We start from the raw sequence: 20,608 nt of genomic DNA, 5'->3' as shown, positions 1-20,608 counted from the left end.
CTCTGGATAAACTACAGTTTATCAATATTGTTCTTAAAATCTGATATTTCCCATTATTTTTCTGTGGTAATAGAATTTTAGCCAGGCACAAGAATAAAGACTACATTTCCTGGTAGCTAGATGTGGTCATGTGTTCTGGTAAATAGGATGTAAGTGGATGTGTTGTGCAGCACCTTCTGACAACCTTCCCTAAAGGAGAGCTGGACTCAGAATAAAAAGGAATGAACGACTGGTACACATGACAACATGGCTGGATCTCAAGGACTTTATTCTGAGTGAAAGAAGCCACTCTCAGAAGGTTACATACTGTATAATCTTGTTTATAAGGTATTCTGGAAAAGGAAAACTACAGCACAGAATAGAGCAGTGATCACAAAGGGTTGGGATGGGGGAAGGGTTTGAGTACAAAGGAGCAGCAAAAGGGAATGTCAGGGGTAATAGGGAAACCTATCAGGCTGCTGGGGACCAGGGCTCCCCTGACTGCACTTGGCGTCAAATGGCACACCAGAGCACTGTGAGTCGGGGAAGAGACATCACTGTTAAGCTACTGATTAACTCTCCAGGGTAACAGATGAGCATTGTAACAAGGGCCTCTAGCTCAAGGTCTGTCCCAAAGGACGGAATTTAAGAGTGGGAAATGTCAGGCACAGTAGCAGGCCAATGCCTAAAGGAAAAGGTATCAGGGGCAGGCAGCGCCCCTCAAGTTCATCTGAAACAGTTCCATTTCTAGTTATGTCAGCCACCAATGAGATGACGCTCTTTTCTCATGTGTCCATACCCTCCCCTTTTTGGTTCCAGAGCACAGAAGAGAACAGAAACTCCTGTGCCAGCCATGGTTCCCAGGCAGCCCCCGCTTTCCACACCTCCTCGGCTTGGGAGAAAGAGGGCTTACTTGCCAGGCAGTTGCTGTACCACCCTGTGCCGCGGACCAGCCAGAGAAAGAGGATTTCACCGCCCAGGGTCAGCAGGGAAGGGGTAAGGAACTGAAATAACACCGACGAATGCGGTCTGAAGGACCAAGACAACTGATGGTTGCAAGGCAAATTTTATTATGCTACAGTTGCAGATTATATGGACTAGAAAAAGGGAGGTTGGTTGCCAGATGGTGGTTTACATCATCTACAGACTGTCTCGGCTTCAAGGTTAACTTCCCTGGGAGGAAACCCATAAGCCCAGAATCATCCAAAATAACCTGCACATGCAGGGGGGAGACAGCTTTGCTTGTCTCATTTTACATTCTTTCTGATCTCTGGGCCCTGGTGATTTATCTCCCATGGAATGAAACAAGGAGGGGAACAAGTAGGCACAGTCCCTTCGAGCAGCGGCAGCATGCCTGGCATGTCCGCAGCTTGCTCTCAAGGCCGACTGTTTCCCACAACCCTGGCCATCTGTGCCACCGGAAGTGCTGGCAGAAAAGTGAAACAGATTGAAAGAACAAGAAAGGAGAATGGGGACTTCCCTGGTGGTGCAGTCGTTAAGAATCTGCCTGCCAATGCAGGGGACATGGGTTCTAGCCCTGGTCCGGGAAGATCCCACATGCCGCGGAGCCACTAAGCCCATGCACCAAAACTACTGAGCCTGTGCTCTAGAACCCGTGAGCCACAGCCACTGAGCCCGCGTGCCACAACTACTGAAGCCCGCACACTCTAGGGCCCGTGCTCTGCAACAAAGAGAAGCCCCTGCAATGAGAAGCCCATGCACCACAACAGAGTAGCCCCCCTCACTGCAACTAGAGAAAGCCCACGCGCACAGCAATGAAGACCCAACGCAGCCAAAAATAAATCTATTTAAAAAAAAAAAGGAGAGTGGACTTTTTGCCCTGATTTAATAGGTTATTCTTCCTTGAACCCCTAATTAGGGTCTATAAATCAACCTCTCAGTCCTCACAAATCCCCTCTCTGGTTGAGGAGTGCCCCCAGAGAACCACTGTTTTAATATCCAGACCATTTCTCCATTTCTTTTAGGTCCTAGATGATACGTGTTTCCAGAAGAGGAGGGAGTCCAAAGCCCTCCCTTCTTTGAGTTCACCCTTTGCTGAATCCAAAACTGGGGGGCAGTGGGAGAAAGACAGACAGGCACGTTAACAGCATGTAGAATAGCAGTTAGTAGCCTGCAATTGATCTCAGGTGACCTCGGCCTGCAGCAGCTTGAAGCAGGATTTCAGTTTGAGCCAGAGATTGAAGTCGGGCCGTGGCAGTGAGAGTGCTGAATCCTAGCCTCAGACCACCAGGGACCAGTGGCCAGTGACAAGGCCCTGGCCCATCAGCTGCGTAGAAATGAATTTCCACATAGAGTCAGAAAGTAGTGAAACAAAGTACTTATTAGGAGGAAAAAGGGTACGTGTGGATAGGCACACAGGTGGGCTCATAGAGAGGGTCCTGCCCCTGTGGTAGTTTGAATCACTTTTATGGGGCATTTCTTCCACGTTTCCTTTGGCCAATCATCTTGCTTTGCCTGGTTCTGAGTTGGTATTTGGTATATCTCAGGGTCCTCTCACGTGTGTGCATGCACCTCTTAGCCAAGGTGGATTCTAGCGAAGAGGCCTATGGGTAGGTTGACATCCCCTACTATGTGGTGGCGGCCCCTCCCTTTTTGACCTTCAAGGAGCCTTTCTGCGCATGTGTAGTCAGGAAGGTCTCCTTGACCTCGAGATGAGAAGTAAGCGGTCTCTTATCTGGGCAGGGCTTAGCTTCTCCTCCTTCCTGCTATTTTGGCCCCTTCCAGCCTGGGATCCATCTATCTCCTGCCTCACCATGGGCCATCAGATCTCCTGGGCACTTTATAAGAAATACACATGTCTGGAGAGCCTCCTAGAAATTCTTATTTGGCAGATTAAGGGTAGGGCCCAGGCTTTTTAACAAATCTCCAGTGACTTCTGTTGAGCAGCCCCAAGCCAGGCTCTCCGGCCCAGGTACTAAAGGCACTCCCAATATGGGGATTGCTTCCGGTTCCCTGCCCGTGGCTGGGAGCAGGGTGAAACCTCCATCCACGTAGCTGATGCCCTCTTTCCCCACCCGCAGCTGCGGGAGCGCAGCACCCAAGAGTCCCCAGTTGCCAGGGCGCAGGCGCTGCTGGGTCCCGCCCTGCAGCCCCGCCCCCCCGCGTGGCGGCCGGTCTGCGCAGGCTCAGGATGGGTCTCGGGAGGTGGGGCTGGGGCTGGGGCTGGAACCCGGGCGTCCCTTGGGTCTTTGTGGGTTTAGCGACTCCTGGCGCGCAGGCCTGACCTGGGCACCGCGCCCCGAGCCCGTGACAGTGGGGAGTGTCCCTTCGTGTGCCCGCCTGCGAGGGGCTGAGGAAGCCTGGAGCTGGGCGCAGAGTTGCGGGGCCGCTCGTTTCCCTGTGAGGCTCTGCCCAGAATCCCTGCTGCCTCCGGGCAGTGGAGGAGCGGGCACCGAGGTCGCAGGTGTGGCTGTGGCCGTTTTTCCTGGTGCTCTGCGTGAGAGCTGGGTTCCAGAGCCTGGTCCCTAGGAGGAGAGCGGCGGAGCGGAGCCCGTGGGCGGAGGCCGGGCGCATGAGGGGTCTGGGAGTGGGAGCGGGAGAAGAGCATCGTCCCCGCAGCCATGCTGCGCGCCGCTGGGAAGTGGACCCGGGTTTGACAGCCCTGCTCTGGGCGCTGCGGGTTGCCTGGGCGTCGCTGCCGGAGTGGGAATGCCTGGTGTCACCCAGCTTGCTCCCCGCTCCCTGAACCCCGGGAGGACCGCAGGGACCCGGCCGAAGGACAGAGATTTGGACCTAGTGAAAGGACATCGCTCCTTAGCACCAGCTATGGACTCCACAGCATCAGGTTTGGCTCTCGAGGGTGCTGCGGGCCAGGCCCCTCCTGGGGGGTTAGTGCTGTGTCGAGGAGGAGGGCCCTAGGAAAGGGCCTGGGAATCCCACTGGAGAGGCAGAGCCAGCAACCGCCTTCCCTGTGGCGGTGCCTTCCAGGCTAAGCAGCGTGAAGTCCCAGCATCCGGAGACCATGGAGGGCATGGCCATGGGAGACTTATCCTAAAGGACAGAGGGGAGAGCAGGAGGGGATCTCTTCCTGCTGTGGCAGGGAGACGGCAATAAACCTGTGAGGGAGTGGCCCTTGGCCAGGGATCAGAGGACAGTGGGGCCATTTGGAGCCTTGCCACCCACTTCCTTTATTACTTCATTAAGTAGTAATGTTCTTCCGGAGCAGCTGGGTACCAGGTCAGCAGTGTACACGGTGGGCACCTCCTGTGACCACCGTCCGCCCCAGTGTTGGGGAGAGCGCAATCCAGGTGACCCAGGAGATTTTAAGCCATTCCTTTCTTAGTTTAGAATCTCCTGTCCTTCACCAAGTGGGCATTTTATTTTATTTTTGCTGCGTTGGGTCTTCGTTGCTGCACGCGGGCTTTCTCTAGTTGCAGCGAGCAGGGGCTACTCTTTGTTGTGGTGCACGGGCTTCTCATTGCGGTGGCTTCTCTTGTTGCGGAGCACGGGCTCTAGTCGCACGGGCTTCAGTAGTTGTGGCACGTGGGCTCTAGAGAGCAGGCTCAGTAGTTGCGGTGCATGGGCTTAGTTGCTCCGCGGCATGTGGGATCTTCCCAGACCAGGGCTCGAACCCATGTCCCCTGCATTGCCAAGTGGGTTCTTAACCACTGCGCCACCAGGGAAGTCCCGGGTGGGCATTTTAGTTCTTCAGTGCACATGCTCAGGGTCATAAAACTGGCCAATGACAGAACTGGGCTAAATCTCTGGGACTCTCACCCCCTCTTTTTTCCTGTATGCCTTGTGGTCTATAGACCAGCAGCACAGGCTTCCCCTGCAAGCTCTCTAGAAATGCAGACTCTCACGCCCTACCCCACATGCCCTGAACCAGTCTGTTTAGCAAGATCCTCAGGAATCCATATGCACATTAAAGTTTGAAAAGTGCTGACCTGTGCTATACCACGCTGCCTGCCTACCTCCCTGCTTTTGTTGGTGGTGGCTTTAGCCACTTCTCTGGCATGTTTGGGGTTAGTTTTTTGTTTGTTTGAAGACTTTAAAAAGAGTATGATACAAAGGCCTATAATAGAGGGGCTCTCAAAATACACTCTAGAGACCTAACGGTGGTTAGAACATAGAGGACAGCTTCTCAGGAAGAGCTGGCCTCTGCGTTGCTTCCCAGGGATAAGGAGAGAGGTGTAACTTCTTCCCCAAAGTCCTATATCCCTATGTGGCCTCGTCCTAGGCCTTATTTTGTATTGTTAACCTGTCTTATACCCTCAGGTTACATTAAAATTCCTTGAAGTTCTTATTCACGTTTATATTTTCAAAAGGCCTCGTAAATGACCTGCATACTGGAGGCCCAGGAAATAACTCTCCAATACAGTGACCTGACTGTGGTCACACTTCAGCTACCTACAGCTTGCTGTGGCCTATGGACAGGTGGGGACCTCACGCAGCTGTGTACAAGGCCAGCCTCTAGCCCGTCCGTCAGCTCCCTTTGGCCCAGCCTTGTCCCCAGAACCATGGAAGTGACACACTGACTTGGGGAGTCTGGGAGCTGTAAATCTCATGAGGGTTAGCCTTCCTTATGGCTCCTTTTACCTTCCTAGTTCTCCCTTCTCAGGACCCTGCTCTTCCTCCAGAGAGATGCCCAGGAGAAAAGGGAATAGCCAGCTTATGCATGAAAGCCAGGCCCCAGGTGAGTTGGGGTTCTCTTAATTTTTCCTCAATTGCCTGAACTATGGATAGTTTTGCCTCCTTTTCTCTGGAGCCTCCTCGTTTGCCAGAGGGAACTGACCCCAATTCCTGCTCTGCAGGAAGCCAAGCCCATCAAGGCTTTTGCTGGCCTCCTTGTGCCTTGCCCAGGGCCCTCTCCTCTCTGCTCAGGGTGCACTCACTCAGATCCTTTGGTTTATTTCTGTAACGGGCACTGTGGTGAGTACCAAGTAATGTAAGAGCACCCTGGCCCTGAAGGAGATGTCACAGCCACAGAGGGGAGAGGACCCGGGATGCAGCCCCAATCACAGTAAGGATGTGCGTGGTTTGATGGCAGATGGAATGGCACAGACAGGCCTTTCCATCAGAGTTTGGGAAAAGGAGAACCAGCCTGTGCTGGAGAGGTTGGGGAAGGTGCATGGACAAGTGGGGACAAGGAGTTTCTGAGGGTCAGACAGGTGAGGAGGTCATTTGAGGTGGGACCCCTGTGCAAATGTTATCTTCCCGGATTAGTGTGGCAACGCGCTTAACTTCACTGCTTCTGGCTGCGTGACCTTGGATGAATCACCTAAACTCTCAGTGCCCTGGTTTTGCCAACTGTAAAATGAGGATGATAATCATGTTGATGATAATGATGAAAATAATAAAAGCTATTATTTGCTGAAAACCAAATAGGCATCAGGAACTAGTCTACACAATTTATTTATACTAATTAATTTCATCTTTAAAACAGTCCCATTTTGCAGAATGGCAACTGAGGCACAGAGAGGTAACCTGAGGAAACCAAGGCACAGAGAGATAAAGTAACATGGTCCTGGTTAGCTAGCTAACGATGGGGGGAGCCAGTTTCAGATCTGGGTTGTCTGGCTCCAGACTCAACCACTCAGTAATACATCCACCTCATGTAGTTGTTGGAGTCTTCTGGCAAATGGAGTTGCCTAGTCCTTGTCAGCTTCAGTTGTGATGGGGATGAAGGGGTTAATGGTGACTGACTGTAGAGGTGGATTCAGGTTTGGCTGTAGGAGGCTGGATGTGGAGGGAGAACCAAGTGGAGGGCTGTGAACACCAGCCTGCATCGTTTCCTATCCATTTCCTATCATCCAAGATGGTGGTTTAGTGGGATTCTGGCTTGATAATAGACACTTATAATTAGTTTTCTCGTCAGTAGGGGAAACCCTCACCAATAAGGAATTCTCTCAAGTAATTAGTAGAGTAATAAAGAGCTTAAACCTCTTTGGCCTTGAGGTACACCATTCAGAGCTTCGTCTAGTTGTGCTGTGGTAGCAACAGCCCCCAGCTCTCACTGGCCCACAGTAATGAAGTGTGTTTCCTCTGTACGTTACCTGTCATTAGTGGGCTGGCTGTCACTCTGCTCCATACCCTCTTCACTCTGGGATTCAGGCTGAAGGATCAGCCCTCCTCTGGGGTGTGCCGTTCTTGTGGCTGGGGGAAGGTGCAGTGTGAGGTTCAGGAGACGGCTCTCCAGGCTTCTGCTGAGAACTGGCACGTGCTGCTTCTGCTCACAAGCCATTGGCCAGAGCAGGTCATGTGGCCATGCCTAATGTCCGTGAGGTGGGAAGTATAAGCCTCCCATAGTAAGGGGCCCAGAGGGAGGGGCAGTAAACATTCTGAACAAACAATTACACTGTCTGTTCTCTTGCTCACAGATGTTCACTTCCCTCCCTCCTGCACACAAGATTTCTCCCCAGGGGAGATAACCCAAAAGCCCCATCCGGTCAGAGCATCAGGATTCAAGTCCTGGATGGTGTGATATTTTGGACATCAGGTCTGGATATTTCTCCTCTGGATATGGAGATCTATGAAAAAAGACAGGCTGCCTGAATCCATATATCCCACATACAGTGGAACAATGGGGCTGGATAACCACAATAAACACCCCTGTTCAGAAAGGGGAAAATGGGAGGAGCCCAGTAGTCCCTGGTCTGTAACAGTTATGAAATTCCACTGGGCAGAGCGTGCATATGGCTGATTCACTTTGTTGTGCAACAGAAACTAACAGAGAATTGTGAAGCAGTTATAAAGATCTCTTAAAAAAAAAAATTCCACTGGGCAGATTTGGTGAGGACCTTGGCCTTGGGAGTGGGGAAGTCTTTCGGTTAGATGCGGGGGTTCTGCTCCCTGGGTACAGCTCCCCAGTCCAGTGTTCTCCTTGGCTCTTAGCTCTGCCCTCCAGCAGTTCCTTCCTTTTGCAGTATCCCCCTCGGTCACATATGAAGATGATGTTGGAGAATAAACTCTTTTGAGGGCTAAGCAGCTTTTTCATTCTGCCTGGGTAGGTTGATGGCCCACGGATTGTTTCAAGTCATGAACATTCAGTGTGACTCTCAGAAACTCGACCAGCTTTTTGTGTACCTCCTTCCATTAGCTCCCTGTGTCAATAGCTGTTCCCACAGTGCTTGTTGAAATATGCCCCTCTCTTTAGACTTAATTGTGGAGCTTTTGGGGTTTCCTTGGGAAAACCATACTTTTAGTCACTCTGAACAGATTGGTCCCACTGAAAGGATTTACTGGGAGCCAGCTGAAATTAATAAGAGGTTTAAACAAAAGGTTTGACAATCACACCCATGATTTGGTCCTTGCCATTAGGCTGAGTTTTAATCATCCTTTGTCATGCAAAAGCCATATTTATATTGTCTTTGACCAGCTGGAAATGAGAATTGGTTAAATCTCCAACCCTGCGAGTCCTGGAATTTCTGGACACTTTCTTTGGCCTTCCATTTTTATTTTGCAAATCAGCAAACTCTTGAGCTCCTTTTTTTTCTTCCTGTAATACTGTCAAATGACAGTGCCAATGACAACCAACTCATACTACCGATATTAAGTTTCCCTCCTTTTTTTTTTTTTTTTTTTTTGTGGTACGCAGGCCTCTCACTGTTGTGGCCTCTCCCGTTGTGGAGCACAGGCTCCGGACACGCAGGCTCAGCGGCCATGGCTCACGGGCCCAGCCGCTCCGCAGCATGTGGGATCTTCCCGGACCGGGGCACGAACCCGCGTCCCCTGCACTGGCAGGCGGACTCTCAACCACTGCGCCACCAGGGAAGCCCCATGTTTCCCTCCTCTTTTCATAACATCACAAGCTCATGCTTGCATTGTTCATCTTTCAAGTTACTGCAGCAACAGCTTTACCCCACAGTTCACCACCAAATTACATGGGTTGCCATCTTGCCAATAAGTTTCCTCACTGCCTGGCCCTGAAGACAGTGTCACGTATTTTAGGCTTTTTGTCATGGCAGAACCCTACTTGGAGTACCAGCTTTTTTAATGAGTCAGTTCAGGCTAGTTATGCTGTGATAACAGCAGCAAACCCTGAGAGACTTACCCCAGCAATGGTTTATTTCTTGTCCACATTACACACAGGCTGTGGTTTTGCCCCACATCTTCACTCTGGGATCATGTGCTGTTCTCAAAGCAGAGGAAAAAGAAGCAATTGCAGAACCTCCACTGACTCTGAAGGCTTTTGCTCATTAAGAAGCTCATGTCACTTCCTTCACATTCCGGTCTGCGAAAGCAGATTATTTGGCCACACCTGAGTCAGTGGGATAGGAAGATCTATTTTGTAGGGAGGGCCAATGACTATTTTGAACAAATAATAGTATAATCCATCACAAGAGGTTACTAAAGTAGTGAGTTTTCCACATTTGATTATTCTGGACTGCCTTTAACTTAATATAAAATTGTTACTTTGGCTTATTCTATGGAAACCTTAGCATCCAAATGGGATTTGACTTTTAAACGTTTTGGGGGGAAAGTAACAGTACTACCTTCACTTATCTGCTTTTTAGTTCATAGTTGATGGATTATTGTACAGTGTAAGTCAAATGAGAGTGTTGCTGTTATAGTGACAGGATAGTTCTGGTTGGGACCCACAGAATGGTTGTACCTTGTGAGGACCTGAGATCCAGGGTCTCACTCTCAACTTTGCACATTCAGGAACTGAAAAATGATTAGGCTTTGGGGGAGAGGATTTATGTTAATCAAACTCACAGAAGTCTTAACTGATTCACTATAAGGCCACTTGATATACTTTCAGTGAACTGTGTGCTGGCAGGCTGTTTTGGGGATAAGTTATTCTAAGCCCCAAATGATTTTATTTGGCCTTAGCAACAGTTGTCATTGAAATCCTAGGTCACAAGTTTCAAAAATACTTAATTAGAAAACTACTGATACCATTGCATTTCAGAATGCAGAGCATGAGTTTGTTCCTTGTAATTGATTTTATTTAAATGTCACTAAATTGAGAGTGAAACCTTTTGAAAACTGAGGAAATGGATTGTATTTCTCTCTCCCATATAAGCAGAGTGTCTCTGTAGGCCTGATTCTCCTGAGACCCCGATTACATTTCTGAGCAGCTTGATGTTGACATATGTGGGCACTGGGTGGGATGCCAAGTAGTAAGGATGACACAATCCCTGGAGCAGCTTAAAATATTTTTGAGATGATAAAACCCAGAACAGGGGCATTGCGATAGCTAGGAAGTCTCGGAATCCCTTCCTGTACATCCTGAGGTTCTACTCGGACACCAGTCTACTCTCCTTCCCAGGGCCGTGAGTGTGCTCCCCGAGGGTGCAAGAGTGTCTTCTGTGTTTCAGGACCTGATGACATTTGAGGATGTGGCCGTGGAATTCACCCGGTGGGAGTGGGGGCAGCTGGACCCTACTCAGAAGGACGTGTACCGGGAAGTGATGCTGGAGAATTTCAAGAACCTGGCCTCCCTGGGTGAGCTCAGCTCCTCCAAAGCCCAAAGCCTGCCCATCATGCCATCTTGGTGTTTAAAAGCTAGGGGTGTCTTGGCCTGTCGGCTGATTTTTGCCCTGGGATTCTGGAATTAGACATTTACGTTCTCTTTGGGGCCCAGAGATACAGTATTTCTACTCCTTGCTCCTAGGAAAAGTCCCACTCCATCTGAACTCAGAGTAAGAAGTTTCATGACTGCTCCTGATACTTCACAGTGCTTGTTCTTTGGAGGCTGTCTACAAGCCTTGACCTCTGGCATACACAGTCCTGATCCTTTTCCTTTCCCACCAGGGTTTCCAGTGCCCAAACCGTATGTGATCTGCCGCTTGGAGGACGGGGAAGAGCCCTGTCTGTTGGAGAGAGAAATCTCAACAGGTGCCCCCGCAGGTGAGTGAGTTGGACCAAAGCAGATAATAAGGTCCAACTGAGAGTGGGAGGTTCCCCTGAGCCCTTGGTCAGGGGGCTTTTCTTTGAAAAGGTGAGGTCACTCGCCAGGAACCCTCAACACCAGTATTTTGAATACCTGTAGGCTTTTATAGTGTTTTCTGGTGGGAAACGAAGAGATGTTCCTTTTCTTCTCTAGTGTTTATATTTCCCTTGTTACCTAGGTCTGCCCACCCTTCAGGGTTCTTGGGGCTGTGCATCATCGCTAGATGTCACACGGTCAGTATTAGATGGAATCTAAGGATCAACAGATGTAAGTGCCCAGCAATCCTATATCAGCAGGGCTAAGAGAGTGAGCAAGGGACCGGACTGAACAGTTAAGAAGCCCAGAAATTAAAGGGTTACTGGCAAGGACATCCTGATGGATAAAGTCAGGAGGATCAAGGTGAGGAGGCTTTACGCTTGGTTAAGCTAAGCTGCAACACAGGTAATTCCAGGAACAAAGATGACTCCTTACTGGCTGTTGATGGAATCTCTTTGAAACTGTTTATTCCTAGGTGATTTGAGAGTTCCCTGTAGGCTCCACCCCTTAGGGTAGAATTCTGGACACAAAGCTCTCCTGACTCCCACGTGTAGCCCGAGCATACTGGAGGTGACAGTCTGTGTCAGTGTCCATCTCTGAGGCAGAGTCAGCCTCAGGCCAGAGCTAACGCTCCTGAAAGCAGGGCTCAAATCCTGACAGCACAGGCTGGGCCACGTCATGGGAACCTAAAAGAGAGGAGAGACAGGGAGGATGCTGATCTCCTCTATTTAGTACTCTCTTGATCTTGTTTCCTTCCAGAATGAGGGCAAGGGTCTGACATCTGGATCTAGTCTCATCACAATATCTGTCTGTTTACAATGTTCTGCAAACACGGCTGTGTTTCAGGCTCTCTCGGGCAGCTTGATAAACATGCATATCCCCAGGAGCCACACAAGACCTACTGGCTCAGAATCTGGCCTCTGGGAGCCCTGGTTAGGCATTGCCAGTCATTTTACTCTTCAGAAGGGTCACTGTTATTGTATTAGCTTTCTGTTGTTGCTGAAACAAACTGTCACAAACTTAGCGGCTTTAAGCAACATGTTTATTATCTCACAGTTCATAGGTCAGAATCAAGCATGGGCCTCACAGTGTTACAACCAAGGTATCAGCAGGGCCGAGTTCCTTTCTGGAGTGTCTAGGGAAGAATCTGTTTCCTGTCCCTTTGGGTTGTTGGCAGTACCAATTCCTTGTAGTTGTAAAACTGAGCTCCTCATTGTCTTGCTGGCTGTAAGCTGAGGGGCGTTCCTAGCTTCTAGAGACTGCTACATTCCTTGGCCCCTGGGGCCCTTCCTCCACCTTCAAAGCCAGAAATGGTGGACTGAGTCCTTCTCACACCACATCTCTCTGACTCAGCCAGGAAATGTTCTCTGATTTTGAGAACTCTTGTGATTAGATTGGGCCCACCTGAATGATTCAGGATAATCTTCCCATCTCAAGGTCTGTGCCCTTAATCACATCTGCAAAGTCCCTTTTGCCATGTAAAGTAACATATTTATATGTTCCTGGGATTAGAGCGTGGAAATCTTTGGTGGGTAATTATTCTGCCCACCACAATTACATACAGTAATATAATACATGGTATATGTATATTATATAATACATAATAATGTGTGGTGTGGACTGAGGTGTTGAGGGAAGATTTTTGTGGAGGGCATCTTCCTAACCCTCCTCTCGTCTTTACAATCTTTGGACTTACCTTGTGTCCTGCAGTCCAAACACTGTTCTCTCAGGTTTTCCTAATCTCCAGCCACCTGCTTATCTTATTCTTGACACCTCCAAAACTTTCTTCAGACATACACCATTCTTGGAAGAAACTGTACACCTCTTTTAGATATTATTTTATTTATTAAAATTTTTTTTAAATTTTTATTTTCGGCTGCATTGGGTCTTCGTTGCTGTGTGCGGGCTTTCTCTAGTTGTGGCGAGTGGGGGCTACTCTTTGTTGCGGTGTGCAGGCTTCTCATTGTGGTGGCCTCTCTTGTTGCGGAGCATGGGCTCTGGGTGTGTGGGCTTCAGTAGTTGTAGCACGTGGGCTCAGTAGTTGTGGCTCGCGGGCTCTAGAGCGCAGGCTCAGTAGTTGTGGCGCATGGGCTTAGTTGCTCCATGGCACGTGGGATCTTGCCGGACCAGGGATCGAACCTGTGTCCCCTGCATTGGCAGGTGGATTCTTAACCACTGTGCCACCAGGGAAGTCCCGAGATATTATTTTAAAGGTTAATTATCTTACGTCTATTATAGGACTTTACTTCCTCTTGGCACATGGAACAGGTAATAATAGACTGTCTTTCTTTTTTTTCCCCAGACTGGGAGAGAAGGCATCAAGCCAAGGAATCAATGCTAAGTCAGGGAATTTCCAAAGAAGAATTATTCCAGATAGCATCAGTGGAAAAACACATGAGAGGTGAACTCTGGTCCTCCAAACTGAAAGCAACTTGTGGTTGTGATGACCAGTTAGAGATGCATCCAAAAAAGCAGGAGAGACATCTGAAAGAAATGTCATTCACTCACAAATCTACTACCACCCTTAGGAGAGATCATGAGTGGAGTGAATTTGGGACAAGTTTAGGTTTAAGGTCAGTCCCTGTTAACCAACACAGTGTTCTCATGGGAGAAGGATACTATAAATGTGATACAGATTTCAGAGAGACTTCAGGGAGAAATAACTCTCAGAGAACCCATCCAGGGAAGAAATCTTGTAAATGCAATGAATGTGGGAAATTGTTCCATTTCCAGTCAGAACTTAGGCGCCATCAGATGTCACACTGGAGAAAAGCCCTATGAGTGCAGTGAATGTGGAAGAGCCTTTGGTCATATTTCATCCCTTATTAAACATCAGAGAACTCATACTGGAGAAAAGCCCTATGAATGCAGTGAATGTGGGAGAGCATTTAGCCAGAGTTCATCTCTTGTTCTACATTATAGATTTCATACTGGAGAGAAACCCTACAAATGTAATGAATGTGGAAGGGCCTTTGGTCATACTTCATCCCTTATTAAACATCAGAGAACTCACACTGGAGAAAAGCCCTATGAATGCAGAGAATGTGGGAGAAACTTCAGCCAGAGTTCCTCTCTCATTGTACATTACAGATTTCATACAGGAGAGAAACCCTACAAATGTAATAGATGTGGGAGAGCCTTCAGCCAGAGTTCCTCTCTCACTCAACATTATAGATTTCACACCGGAGAGAAACCCTACAAATGTAATGAATGTGGAAGAGCCTTTGCTCACACTGCATCCCTTATTAAACATCGGAAAAGTCATGCTGGGAAAAAAACCCTATGAATTCAGACAGTGTGGGAAGGCTTTCAGCTGGAGTACACACACCACTAAACCTCAGAGAATATATGTATATTATATGAGTGTAATGTATGTGGGAAGGCTTCTGGTAGGAGGACCTGTCTTGTTAAACATCAGACAGGACATACTAAACTGAAGCTCTGTTAATATCAAGAGAGGGAGTGGGCTTTTGTCACAACTCCTCCCTTATCAAACACCAGAGAATTCAAACTAGTAAGAAACTGTGTGAACCTAATGGATTTGGACACACATTATTCAACATCAGACAATTTATACTGGGGAGAAGCCTTATCTGTGTAATGAGTATAGCACAGCCTTCAGTTACATATTATTCCAAAAAAAAAAAAAAAAAAACAAACCAACCAGACAACCATACTGGAGAGAAACTCCTCAAGTACGGTAAAAGCTGTCAGTAATACTTCTCTTGCCTTACTAAGCATCAGGAATACATACTAAAGAGAATCGCTGAGAAAGCAGTAAATGTGGGAAGGCCTTCAATCACAGCACATCCCTTACTAAGCATCAGAGAATTCGTTCTTGAGAAAAACCCTGTGGACATGGTGAATGTGGGAGAGCCTTCAGCCAAACCTCTTCCCCTTATAAACATCAGCAAGCTCACCCCACTGGTTAGAAACCCTGGGGATGTAATGCATGTGGGAAAGGCTTTGGTGGATGTTCTGCCCTTTTTGCACATCAGAGAATTTGTACTAGAGTGACTCTCTGAATTTAGTGAAACTGGGAAAGCCCACTAGCCAGAAGCCAGAACTACACATATTGTATAGTTCCCTTTATATGAACTCCACTAGTAATAATGTGTGTCCTCTAACTAAGGCCTTTCCAAATCCAAAACCCTCAGCATACATTAAGGCTTCACCCAAAAGGGAAACCCTGGGAGCTTAATGAATGTGAGGAAAGTTGATTCATAAAGCTAGAGCTGAAAGGAAGCTAAGAGACCACCTAGTCTGGTGATTTCCTACCTGCTGGGGGTTGTTTTTATAACCATTTGTGTTGTCTCCCCATCCTGTTACTGATGGGAGAGGGGGTGCTGTGTGGGTGAAGAGAGTGAAGGCTGAGGAAGGTGGAGGCACCAGTGACCTAGCCCAGCCATATTTTACAGCTAAGGAATCTGAGGTTCGGAGAGTGCCACGCCCTGGTCTATACACCTAACTGCTGGACTTCTTTCCTCCTGGTTCACAGCTATAGTTTGGGGTTTGAGAGACGGCCTTCCCTGCACAAAAGCTCCATGCACTTGTTTCTCTATAATGTTACTTTTATGAGGCAGTAGAGTACTCTTAGTAAAGTTTTTGTGAGCAAAAAGCAATTTTAATAGATCTTGACGCTACTCGATTTGGGATTTTTGAAATAAAAAAATTTTAAACATCAATTAAAATATGGGTATTATTAAAATCAAAACCTCAACAACATTATCCTAAGTGAGAGTAGCCAGATGCCAGGGACCACATAGTGTATGGTTCCCTTTATATGAGATGGCCAGAAAAGGCAAATCTTCAGAGACAAAGTAGATCAGTGGTTGCCTGGGGCTGGGAGTGGCAACTGGGAGTGACTGCCGATATTTCAAGGAATCTCACTGGGGTGGTGGGGCTGTCCTAAAACTGGATTATGGTGATGGCTGAACAACTTGGTAAATTACTAAAACTCACTGAAATGTGCAAATAAAATGTAAATTTTATGGTATGTAAATTATACCTCGACTGTTTTTCAAAAATCAAATATACAGACATACCAACTATTGCTAAACCAATTTTCCTATCTCGTCTGTTACTTCAAGCCATCTGAGTGTCTTTGCTATCACTTTCTATTTTCTGTAATGGTTATTCCTAGGCTTACTGGGTCTCAAGTTCATACCATGTTGTCTCTGCAACCTATGTGGAGAAGCCTAGACCAAGAGCTGTCATAGGCCAGAGGAGTCTTGACTAAAGGAATTAACTTGCACTAAGGACAGTCCTCCAAACACTTAAAAGTCCAGATGAGGCAGCTGAGCCCAGAATTCAGGGAACCAGCTCAAAGTGGGGCCATGCAGACAAGCAGGATCTAGGGGTACAAGAGGTTGGCAGAGGGGAGTAGGCAGGTAGAAGGCACAGGAGGCATCTGGACAGCTAAGATCACGATGCCAGCCTAGGAGCCTGAAAATCATGGGAAATTCTTCCCAGAGGTTCAAAGTTCACAAGCAGAAATAGCACATATTTTACATTAGTAGCAGCTCAGTTTGCTCTGTCACACTTTTTCCCTCCAGTGCCCTTCTCTAGCCCCCGCCCAGGTCACTTTATGTACCTGGGTACCTGCAACAACTTTGTAGCTGGTCTTTGCCTAACATTTGTCTCTTCCTCTTGTATCTCGGCCACGTTAACCATTCTCATCAGCGTGCACCCATTCGCACCCCTGAAAGCCTTTGTACTGCCTACAGGATAAATGCTCGCCTCTCCGTTGAGCATTTACTGCCCTCTTCAGTCTGCCCTAATCTCCTGCTGCTCCTGACAAGAACCTCTATTTCAGAAAAACTAGCTTGCCTGCCATACTTAAGACATGCCTCTGCACTTCCCAGCCTGGGCCGTTCTGCTCAAGCCGTTCCACCAGCCTGGAATGCCCCCTCCACTGTCTAAAGCCTAATAATCAGTCAGAACCCTGTTCAAAGGTCCACTCCTTGGGGAATAATTCTCTTGAACACTGATGAGAAGTCAGGTCTTATTCATTTGCAATTGTAAAAACATTTGTTGTATCCGTAAGTATTTTAAAATGAACAATATATACATGGGGGTAGTTCTTATCACTGTCTTGATCTATTTAAGTCACGGGGTTGCTTATCATCCTGCCACTTTCTTGTCTCCTGAACCAGATTATCAGCTGCTTCAGGTCATTTCTCATACTTGCTCTCAGAAATGAGCACCCAGTAGGTCCTCGCTAACCATGTATTAATTTGAAAAACAACTTGTATTGCCCAAGTTTTCTCAGTGCTCTGACTACACAGTTTCTACTAGATGAAAACCTTTCCTTCTAGAACACTACCAATCAAAGGTTTTCTTAGAAAAATACTACATTGCTCCTGTAATTATTTTTCAATTTCAAATATAGATTAGCATTGTTCCATCTTTTGGGGTTGTTGTATGCGTATATGAAAATTCACTGCTGTTTTATTATTTATTTTTTTATTTTTTTATTTTTTTGCGGTACGCGGGCCTCCCACTGTTGGGGCCTCTCCCGTTGCGGAGCACAGGCTCCGGACGCGCAGCCTCAGCGGCCATGACTCACGGCCCAAGCCGCTCCGCGGCATGTGGGATCCTCCCGGACCGGGGCACGAACCCGTGTCCCCTGCATCGGCAGGCGGACGTTCAACCACTGCGCCATCAGGGAAGCCCTCTGCTGTTTTATTTTGTAGCACTACAATGACTTCTCATTCCAGCTACCCAAAGGTGGGCCAAACTTCACAGGTTAAGGAAACAGTCACCCACAAGGCTGCTCTCACTTTAGATACCAGCCATGAATTAGGTGTCCCTAAGTCACCCTTCTGACTATCTGGCTACAAATTTGGGAGTTCCCACTACTCTTTCAGACTTGGTAATTCTATATAACTACTCTCAGAACTCAAAAAAGTGCTGTATTTATTATGATAATTTTATTATAGCAAAAGGATACAAATCAAAACCAGCCTAAAGAAGAGACACAGAGGGTAAGGTTTGGGAACAGCACAAATGTGAGGCTTCCCCAGGAACACATTACCCTTCTGGCATATTGTTGTGTAACAACAATACATAGAGTGCTTCCAGGCCAGGAAACTCACCTGAGCTTTGTTGCCCAGAATTTTATTGGGGTTTCATTACGTTGGCATGATCAATTGACCACACAGTTGAATTCCATCTCCAGTGCCCTCCACCCCGAGGTTGGGCTGATACCATGTGGCTCAAAGCCCCAACCCTCTAGTCACTTGGTTGATCTGTCAGGCATGGCCAGTCCCCATCTTGAGTCATCTCATTTGAGTGAACTAGGGGCCAACCACGAGTCACTTCATTAGCATAAACTATCAGATATGGTCTCTGGGGGGGTCACTATGAATAACAAAGATATCCTATCCCTGGGGGGGGTCACTATGAATAACAAAGATATCCTATCACTCAGGAAGTTCCAAGGATTTAGAGGTTACCTCCTAACACACACTCAAATCAATGTAAAAATGCTTCTTCAATTATTTTTCAAATAAGTCATAAACATAAAGACTGTACTTTAAACATTCCTCATCAAATAATTGCAATATACCACTTCTGCTTGCAGACCACTGGCAAGAACTTGAACATAGGACTATGGCTGATGGCAAGGGAGGCTGGAAATGGAAGTGTTTGTCCTGGGCAGCAATGGGGCCAATGAAAATTGGGGGATTCTATTACTAAGGAAGAAGAGGAGGATGGATATTGACAAATGACCAGGAATCTGTGCCTGAAGACCCCAATACTTCAAAGCCATTTGGGAATGAGATCATATCCATGATCCTCTCTGGGTCTCAGTCTTCTCCTCTGTAAGATGAAGGGCTTTGCACTTGTGGAAATAAATGAAGACTACCCAAATGAGAAGAAACAGGCTGTTTATTCAGAGCTTGCCATAGCAAAGGATCAGCCACTATCACCTGCACCTGGCAGAGACCCAAAGGCGTGAAGGGATTAAGAAAGCTTTACGATGAGAAGAAAAAAAATGAAAGCTTCAGGTATGCCCTGACTGGAAGTTGTCGGCATGGGAAAACTGGAGGGGGGCTAACTCGGAGCAGGATATCTTATGTGATTGGTTTGGGCAGCACATTTGGTTTTCTGTGTTTGGTTCTAAGTTGGAAGTGAGGGCAAAGAATAGGGGGGAAGTAGCAGTCATCTGGCTGTTCTGAGCTGATTGCTGCAGAGGCTGTGGTCTGGCATCCAGGCTGGTTGCTGCAAAGGTGTGGGACAGAGTTCTATTGTCATATAAGGTGTATCCATTGTCCATTGGTATATTTAGTCCCTCAGTTCTCCCTTTTGGTCACTTTCTGGCTTGAGAGAGGCTGACCAATTCAGAGATGCTGGAGAGCTAGACCTTTAGGGAGGATTGTTTGGTTTTGTCTCCATAGTAAACTTATCATGAGATCTTTTTGATCTTTTTGTTGTTGTATCATCATGGCAATCAGATCTGATGAGAGAGAAGCTGTGCCGAAGCATTGAGCCAAGTAGTGTTTTCTTTAAGGTGATGTACTGCCTGTTCTACCATGCCTGTTTCATTGAGCCAAGTATAGCAATGGCATAGATGCGCCCTTGATTAGTCAGTAAGAGGTTTAGTGCAAAGCAATCGCCCATAACTACTTGAGCCAACGAGCTGAGACAAAAGTACAGATCTTCACTCTAGGGAAGAGGTGCTGTCATAACTTCTGGCAGAGTTAGTGAGTCATAGGCCTCTTATAGTCTCTTTTGTCTCCCACCGTTGGAAATACGGCTCTGATGGTTCACATAAACAATGGGTCAGCAATTCCCCAAGGCAGAGTGCATGAATAATTAAGGGTGGCCACATTTTGGAGCTCTTGCCCGGGTTGGAATTTCCAGCACTGGTGATTTATAAAGTTAGGATTTCTAAATACAGTTTTGGGATGCTATTCCTAAAGTGCATGAAGTTTTAGTCTGAGGAAAACGAGACCTGTTGACCTGGTTACAGAGGAAGTAGAATCCAGTAAGGGCACATAGAGATCCAGGAAAAAAGTCGTTCATGACATGAGATTGGAACCAAAGCCTCACATTAGCTCTGCTATATATTTGGATCCCTTTACTGTCTTCCTGCTGATAAGTAACTGGCCTACTACCCTAATGAAGGTTGTTGAATTCAAATTCAGAATTACCTGGATTCTGATAAAAATTGGCTCTTTTTCTGGGAGAGTGGGACACTGGCAAAGTCACAGGTTGATTTGTTTAAGGTCATTTGTCCCTGTAGGTGCTAATGGAAAAACCACTGGCTTTAATTCTCTCTAGTCTCATTTGGTGAGACCAGAACCGTTCATATATATTTATCATGATGGTCTGCCAGTGGATGGCATATCCAGCAGTTGGTGAGATTTAGAGTAGTGGCTACTATTTAGGATAATCTAAGAATGGCATTAGAATGAGTACGCTCTGGGGACTTCCCTGGCGGTCCAGTGGTTAAGACTTTGCCTTCCAGGGCAGGGGGTGCGGGTTCAATCCCTGGTTGGGAAGCTAAGATCCCACATGCCAAAAAACCAAAACATAAAAGAGGAGCAATATTGTAACAAATTCAATAAAAGACTTAAAAAAAAAGAATGAGTACGCTGTGACCTAACAGTTATAATGAAGAGGGAAGAAAAGAGAAAACGGGTCATTACGGGTGGATGACAACCAGGAATCAATAGAAATGAGAAGAATAACTATAAGCAAGCAGATGAAAAACAAAACAAGACTTTT

General features: G+C 47.2%; 1 protein-coding gene across 4 annotated transcripts; it reads left to right on the top strand.

Moving 5' to 3' along the window:
• Positions 1-3,152: 3,152 nt before the first annotated feature.
• ZNF514 (zinc finger protein 514) lies at positions 3,153-19,322 on the top strand. Of its 4 annotated transcripts, none has more exons than XM_081254229.1 (6): positions 3,153-3,784; positions 5,547-5,635; positions 10,263-10,389; positions 10,699-10,794; positions 11,016-11,070; positions 13,176-16,042. In XM_081254229.1, exons 1-6 carry the CDS (start codon positions 3,649-3,651, stop codon positions 13,276-13,278), a joined length of 606 nt encoding a protein of 201 aa, XP_081110355.1. In that variant the 5' UTR covers positions 3,153-3,648; the 3' UTR covers positions 13,279-16,042. The 4 variants fall into 4 exon arrangements, with proteins under 4 accessions (XP_081110355.1, XP_081110357.1, XP_081110356.1 ...); XM_081254231.1 differs by having other exon boundaries at positions 11,016-11,104; XM_081254230.1 differs by lacking the exons at positions 11,016-11,070; positions 13,176-16,042 and adding an exon at positions 18,459-19,322.
• Positions 19,323-20,608: the final 1,286 nt, after the last annotated feature.

This window comes from Mesoplodon bidens, assembly GCF_964165515.1.
Source record: "Mesoplodon bidens genome assembly, chromosome: 14".
Classification (NCBI taxonomy): domain Eukaryota; kingdom Metazoa; phylum Chordata; class Mammalia; order Artiodactyla; family Ziphiidae; genus Mesoplodon; species Mesoplodon bidens.
Note: the sequence above shows the minus strand (reverse complement) of the source record. Positions and strands in the feature narration are given on the sequence as shown.